Source organism: Lampris incognitus, chromosome 7, assembly GCF_029633865.1.
Source record: "Lampris incognitus isolate fLamInc1 chromosome 7, fLamInc1.hap2, whole genome shotgun sequence".
NCBI lineage: Eukaryota > Metazoa > Chordata > Actinopteri > Lampriformes > Lampridae > Lampris > Lampris incognitus.
The window spans coordinates 3,303,232-3,310,868 of record NC_079217.1 but is presented as its reverse complement, the minus strand read 5'-3'; the positions used below and the strand labels follow the sequence as shown (position 1 = coordinate 3,310,868).

The 7,637-nt window shown below is 43.2% G+C and overlaps 1 protein-coding gene across 4 annotated transcripts; it reads right to left on the bottom strand.

Annotated features, from left to right (window-relative positions):
* Positions 1–1,161: 1,161 nt before the first annotated feature.
* LOC130116032 (Fc receptor-like A) lies at positions 1,162–6,858 on the bottom strand. Of its 4 annotated transcripts, none has more exons than XM_056283953.1 (7): positions 6,826–6,858; positions 6,645–6,680; positions 4,918–5,205; positions 4,134–4,406; positions 2,552–2,827; positions 2,376–2,398; positions 1,519–1,656 (listed from the first exon to the last, which is right to left on the bottom strand). In XM_056283953.1, the coding sequence occupies exons 1-6, from the start codon at positions 6,848–6,850 to the stop codon at positions 2,394–2,396; spliced, it is 903 nt and encodes a 300-aa protein (XP_056139928.1). In that variant the 5' UTR covers positions 6,851–6,858; the 3' UTR covers positions 1,519–1,656; positions 2,376–2,393. The 4 variants fall into 4 exon arrangements, with proteins under 4 accessions (XP_056139926.1, XP_056139925.1, XP_056139928.1 ...); XM_056283952.1 differs by having other exon boundaries at positions 1,524–1,659; XM_056283951.1 differs by lacking the exon at positions 2,376–2,398 and having other exon boundaries at positions 1,162–1,656.
* Between the last annotated feature and the right edge of the window lie 779 nt (positions 6,859–7,637).

Genomic DNA, 7,637 nt, shown 5'->3' with positions numbered 1-7,637 from the left:
CTTCTAACTATGGCCAGTTATAACTTCTAACTATGGACAGTTAAAGCAAGGCTTAGGCCAGAGGGAGCCACGTCCGTTGTACCACCTCCTATCCTCCACTATCCTCTCACTCCACCTGCACAGCTCCAAATCAGCCGCTACCATCGCTCAACTTTACACAGTCACACCAAACCTCTACATGTTGTGAACCCTACCCTACATTCCCTGAACCCGAATTGCCCTTTGCCTAAAGTACTCTTTATTTCACCACTTGAATGCCACGAGACCTCGCAAACCAGTATCCACTCGGTTCTAAGTCAGTACTTTTACTTCCCGTTTGACTCGGAGGACTTCCTTCGGTTTCTCACGACCAGTTGATTTTTTTTGGGGGGGGGGGCTTATTGTATGACAAAGCCACCCCACTATTAAGGGATATACACCACATTGCCCCTCCCAATCGCACTACAGCTTAGGCCGCATGTTATCGGGGTAAATAAAAATGATTAAGACTTTTATACATTGATACAACTGACGCATTTCTGTCCTCTTGTACACGGAGACTTGTAGAGTAGTCCTGCCCTCTAGCAGTGTTCAATTACCGAGGGGGGCTACGACCTTCCCTATTGCATCAATATCTATATACGACACGTGTAAGCAGTATTACTGCATGATAAGAGTTGTTGGTAACACTTTAGTATGGGGAACATAAAAAAACTTAATTACTAGTGAATTAGTAATGATCAAGATGTCACTTTAGTATGGGGAACATATTCTAAGTAACAAAAACTTAATGTAGAGTAATTTAACACTATGAACACTTGTAGTTGTGTGTGTTGTTATGTAAGAACAGAGCATATTCATTACGTGTTAGTAAGGGAGAATAACTCTTCTTGTGGTACTACCACCTTATAAAGGCCATACTAAGCAAAGCATATTGAGATGGTACTACTAATAAGCAATACTTCTGAGGTTATAGAGGGAAAACTCATAGTTAATGGCTTACTGGTTGTATAATAAGGCCATGCAGAATAAGGCATTAATGAGTATGTAATAATGACCAATTAAGCGCCAATATGTTGCTAATTTGCATGCTAATAAGCACCTAATTAATGGTGACTACGTTCCCCATACTAAAGTGTTACCGAGTTGTTGAGTGATTTTTTTCTTTAAACACTGAAATGAAATCAAGTAGTACATTTAATTTATAAACTGCTTTAATCGCTCTGCTATCGTGACAGGTGAGAATTGTCTTGATCATGATGGAATATACTGCTAATTGAATAAAACTTCAACATTAGGTTTATTACGTTGACACTTGGTACACTGTAAAACACAACTACGTCATAACAACAACGGTGATTCAGCCATTTGTAAAAGCTTGCAAAGGCAGCAGGACATTTGGGATGAATGAATAAAGATTTGGTCAGTGACCTTATTGTGTGTAGTCATTTAATTCCACGACTCAGTCAAAAGAAGAGTCCGACAGATCAGGAGCATCCCCGGACATCAAGTCGTCCAGGGGAGCAGCTTCTTTGTTGGGGTGTGTCGCTTCTTCAGGGGGCAGAGGTTTGTCCATAGACTGTACGGGCCTCAGAGGACAGCCTGCGGGCTGATGGATTTCGTTCGTGGTCGGAGGTCGGGTTGGAACTGCCATCGGGCCGGGAGGGGAGAACCCTGCTGCTGTGGATAAGGCAATGGGCGAAATAATTCAGAGCTCTGGGCAGAACAGCTCAGGGAGGTTTCCTGTGCTGGGTCATTAATGGATCAGAGAGAAGCTGATCTCATGTGAACACCTGACTGAAGATGCAGTCCTGCACTTTTCCTTCACTCAAACTGGTCAACGCCTGATTCATAGTTTTTTTGTGAAGTGCACGTTCTACTTCTCTTCATTACTCACAAAAAATTATTTTGATCCCCCCCCTTCTATTGTACCTGGCCAATTACCCCACTCTTCCGAGTCGTCCCGGTCGCTGCTCCACCCCCTCTGCTGATCCGGGGAGGGCTGCAGACTACCACATGCCTCCTCCCATACACGTGGAGTCACCAGCCGCTTCGTTTCACCTGACAGTGAGGAGTTTCACCAGGGGGACGTAGCGCGTGGGAGGATCACGCTATTCCCCCCAGTTCCCCCTCCCCCCCAAAGAGACGCCCCGACTGACCAGAGGAGGCGCTAGTGCAGCGACCAGGACACGTACCCACATCCGGCTTCCCACCCGCAGACACGGCCAATTGTGTCTTTAGGGCCACCCGACTGAGCCGGAGGTAACACAGGGATTTGAACCGGTGATCCCCGTGTTGGTAGGCAACGGAATAGACCGCCACGCCACCCGGACGCCCTTCACTACTCAAATTTAACATCTATTTATTAGCTTTATATGAAATATCCAATAAATTACCTGTATCGAAACACCTCATTAGTCTTTCCCAGATGGTAAGCCATTATAGTGAAGAAACAAAGACACACAAAGTTCAAGTTAGTTCAAGTCATCGAATGAGAGAGAGAGAGAGAGAGAGAGAGAGGGAGTCACGTTTACTTTTAAGTTTTAAAATGAAAATTTTTTTTAAAAATCACCTCTGATCAGTCCAAAGGTTTTAGTGTCACTCTTCCTCATCAGGTCCAATTCAGGCACCCGTGCCTTGCAGTAGTACACGCCTGGGGTCTGACTGACGACGTAACTGTTCTTGCTGGACGCGGTTCCTATCTTGTAGTCATTCTTGTAGTAGTAGAAGTGCAGTGGAGGGGCAGGGGCGTGGGCGTTGTACTGGAGAAGGCACTTGAGCATCATCATGTTCGCTGGAATCAGGGGATCCCCCAACACCATTTCCAAAACCGGCTTTGTAAGAACCTCTGAGGTAGGGCCAGAGAAGAAGAAACATCGCTGTAATACTGGAGTTGTCTGAAATAGGCTAAAAAAAAAGGCTTTTAATTGGTGGTGATTAAGGCAGAAGAATGCTCAATGCACACCAATGCACGGTGAAAGTCTAATAGACAGGCTCAGGGACAGTCAACGAAAATAATAATAATAATAATAATAATAACAACATAAACTACGACAAGATAAGACAGTATATTTTTCCTTGTGGGGATAGTGGATATTGGACAGTGGAGCAGAAAGCTGACCCACAACAGTGCAACACAACAGTCACAAAATGCAAAAACACAGCTACCTTTTATCTGCCTTTAGAAACAGTGAGGAAGTACTTGTCTTTCGCCTGTCTCTGGCTTCTCACGTCAAGAAAAAGGATAAAAAATCTGGTGTATGTAGATGAGCAGCGATGTTGGTGGGCTGCTGAAGATGGCGGTGTTGTACAAGAGCATCACAGCCCAAGCTTCTCACAAGTCTACCAAAACGTTTTAGTTGGCCAGTGCCGGCGTGTCTCCTTTCCACTCGCCTCATATTTTGTTGGTCTAACATGCCACACCCCATGTGTGTTACCCGCCCTACGCCACATGGTTTTTGGGGTCTTTGATGCCCCCCCCCCATATGACGTCAGTGATTTGGAGGGGGTTGACCATTACCCAAATCGCTTATCCTGCTCTCAGGGTTGTGGGGATGCTGGAGCCTATCCCAGCAGTCACTGGGCGGCAGGCGGGGAGACACCCTGGACAGGCCGCCAGGCCATCACAGGCCCGACACACACACACACACACACACACACACACACACACACACACACACACACACACACACACACACACACTCACACACCTAGGGACAATTTAGTACGGCCGAGTCACCTGACCTATATGTCTTTTGACTGTGGAAGGAAACCGGAGCCCCCGGAGGAAACCCACATAGACACGGGGAGAACATGCAAAGTCCACACAGGACGACCCCCAAGTTTGGACTACCCCGGGGTTCGAACTCAGGACCTTCTTGCTGTGAGGCACACCGCGCTAGCCACTGTGCCACCGTGCCAAGTGTGCTTTCAACCGTTCTCATTTTATTTTGCTGAATTTATCGTGAGGTCAATCAGTTCTACCATCCTAGGCCCATGCCAACATGTGTTCAGCCCAAAAAATGTAAAAGAATTTTTTTAAAAAAAAGGGTTGTTATCCCTTCAAAAGTACCAGATTGTACTCAACATCTGTTTTGTACCCAGACATGCTACACACTCAAATGTAGAACCAGCAGAGCGGTGCACAAGCTCACCCATGACAGAAACGTCAACGCCCACCGACACTGAAGACTGCGAACGCCTTTCTTTGACCCAGGTGGCTCTGCAAGTATACATCCCTTGGTCTCCGAGGGTAACGTTAGTCAGCTGAAGATGCGGGTTGGGCCCCTTTTGTCTTAAGACCTCAACATCATTTCGGTACAGAGCCACTTCTGCAATCTTAGGGTTGTGGCGGACTTGGCAGGTCACACTCAAAGTCTCTCCGACCAAGCACGGATTGGGCGATACCCGCAGGATAACCCACCCTCCTGTGGAAGACGAGGCAAAAGAGGCAGTTACCTTGAATCATGACTCAGTGGTTACCTTTACGATCAGTGAGGCTGCACTCGTAGTGAAATGGAGCAATGTCAGAGCATTGGAAACGTGTTTTGACATCAACAGTGGTCAATGCGTCCCGTTTTCAGCTCTCAGTGTTGACACCTCGGTCATGCAGGACTAGAATGTAGCACATAATCAGGCAAATGAAAGAGGGGTGGGGTGGTCTTCCTTCCCAAAAAAGTGGGCCCTTTTATTTCAAACACAAGACACCTTATGCAAGGCAGCCTTTGACTTACTGAGGCTACAAACACATTATAATTAATAGCATACTGAAGCGTGTCATTTAGAGGAAGGATCGCCAAATAATGGACATTTCAGGCTCACAAACACCATATGGTAAGTGACTATGACCTCCCCCACCCTTGGCTCCACCCATGTACTGCAGAAGGTGATAACAGCGAGGCTCGGGCTGTGTTACTGTGATAGGGGACCGACACTCACCATCCACGTTGATTTCCAATGGCTTGCTTTCCACAGTGTGCAGGGTTCCTACAGCAGTGCTCCTCACTCCTTGGCAGTAATATTTCCCATCCTCTGTGAGGCTGACCCCATACAGTATGAGGTTCTCTGACTCCAAAATTTCGTCATTTCCCTTGAACCACAGGTATTTCCAAATGGACTTCTTGTCCTCGGGAACACTACATCTGAGATGGAGCTTCTCTCCAGAGAAGATCCTTTGTGCCCCTGTGACCAGCTCAATCGCTGCTTGGTACGGGACCTTAGAAGGAACTAGAGAAATACAGGTGTATAATCAGAGGTGGAGAGTAAAAAAGTACAATTACCCAAGTCCTGTGTTTAAGCACGGTCTTGAAGCACTGGTACTTGGCTTGAGTATTGCCATTTTGTGAGACTTTATACTTTCACTTCAGTACATTTCACAGAGAAATATTGTGCTTTTTACTCAACTACATTCACCTGACAGCTGTAGTTACTGGGTACTTTGCAGAAAAAAGGGCTTATATGCAAAACATATGATAAACTCATAAAACATGATGCATTGAGGGCTTTAACTCTCCATCGTCATATGAAGTAGTCAGACCAGCCAGCTGCAACATAAAAATACTGCAGACAAGTTAACAAATAAATTAACATTCTGAAAATGAACATTTTTCAGAATGACTACTTTCACTTTGGATACGTAAGTACATTTTACTGCTAATACTCCATTACTTTTACTTGAATGAAAAATAAACGCAGGATTTTTACTATTAATGGAGTATTCTTAAGCTATCATTTTGCTGCTTTCACGCGAGTAAAGTAGTTGAGTACTTTTTCCACCACTGTGTGTGATATTGTTATCTGCAGTAAATGGCTATAACTGCAAGATAACCCGCCTCCTACATTCAGGTACCAGCTGAAGCTTTCGGTAACACTTTAGTATGGGGAACATATTCTAAGTAAGAAAACTTAATTACTAGTGAATTAGTAATGATCAAGATGTCACTTTAGTATGGGGAACATATTCTAAGTAACAAAAACTTAATTACTAGTGAATCAGTAATGATCAAGGTGTCACTTTAGTATGGGGAACATATTCTAAGTAACAAAAACTTAATTACTAGTGAATTAGTAATGATCAAGATGTCACTTTAGTATGGGGAACATATTCTAAGTAACAAAAACTTAATCTAGAGTAATTTCACACTATGAACACTTGTAGTTTTGTGTGTTGTTATGTAAGAACAGACCATATTCATTAAGTGTTAGTAAGGGAGAATACCTCTTCTTGTGGTACTACCACCTTATAAAGGCCACACTAAGCAAAGCATATTGAGATGGTACTACTAATAAGCAATACTTCTGAGGTCATAGAGGGAAAACTCATAGTTAATGGCTTACTGGTTGTATAATAAGGCCATGCAGAATAAGGCATTAATGAGTACGTAATAATGACCAACTAAGAGCCAATATGTTGCTAATTTATGCTAATAAGCACCTAATTAATGGTGACTACGTTCCCCATACTGAAGTGTTACCAAGCTTTCTTTTTAATGGTTGAACACTTTGGATTGGACTAACATTCATTGACATGTATTTCCTAATGTTGAAGGCTGCTGTGGCACGTGGCGATTTGTAGAAATAATCATGTATACTCATATTGTGTGCGATGGCGCTGTTTAATATTTTTCGATGCATATTTTCTGATCGTAAGACAAGTTGGTACGTACCCTCAGGCACAACAAAGCATGGCAGTGCTGAGAAAACTGAAAGAAAAAAGCAATGGAGATACGGCAAATTATAGCAAATAACATTCTTGATCTAGCAAACACGTCGAAAGTTGACTTGATATGTACTGGAAGTGTTGAGTTTAGGTGCTAAAATAGGAAGCAAGAGAAAAAAAAATCTCACCGAGTAGAGGAAGGAGCACATCCATCTTGACCATTTCACTTTTTTGGATGTGGGCTTGGGTGTTTTATATTGTGAAGAAAAGGGAACTGAAAGGTAATTTAAGAGGATGTTCTCGTGCTTTTTATCCTGAAATGTTCATTTTTGGGAGTCATCATCATGAGGTTTCTTCCCGAATTTCTTCGTGTATTTATGATAAACTGGGGAACTTCTCGGATGTTTCTTTCTTTTTTGAACTTAGTTTTTAATTTCAATTTCACAACTTATACAACCAAATTCACAATTTCTCCTGCTATATTTTCCAATTTTTCAGCTGTACCTATATATGGTTTACAGATAATTTAACAAAAGGGAATGAAAAAAATAAAAGGAAAAGAAAAAACAAAACAACCCCCCCCCCCAAACCCCTTACTTCAGCTTGAAGTGTTCATTGTAATGGCGGTATAAATTAAAGACACAGATAATAAAAATAAAAAAGGAAAGGAGGGGTCAGGGTCAGGGAGAGGACTTGTGTACGGCTGTGTGTAGTGGTATGGCTGCGTGTATATGCATAGACAGATAAGGTGAATTGAGAAGATAGAGCCGCATGTATGATACAGAATGTATACAAGAGTCTGGAGCACTTCACTGTCTCAGTATAGCCATGGCCGGGCTCCACCTTTTAATAAATATATCTTTCTGAAGTCTCAAAGAGGAGGTTATTTGTTCCATCTGATATGTATCCCATACTTCCTCGATCCATAAATTGTATGTTGGGGGGTCAGATTTTAACCACTTAACTGTGATGCATTTAATTCCTGCTGTTAGAAACATTT

Coding starts and splice junctions, on each gene's coding strand:
- LOC130116032 (XM_056283950.1), bottom strand. CDS start 6,850: ATGGATGTGCTCCTTCCTCTACTCG. Junction 5,206..6,644: donor ATGCTTTGTTGTGCCTGAGG/GTACGTACCAAC, acceptor GTATTTCTCTAG/TTCCTTCTAAGGTCCCGTAC. Junction 1,660..2,551: donor AACCTTTGGACTGATCAGAG/GTGATTTTTAAA, acceptor CCTTATCCACAG/CAGCAGGGTTCTCCCCTCCC.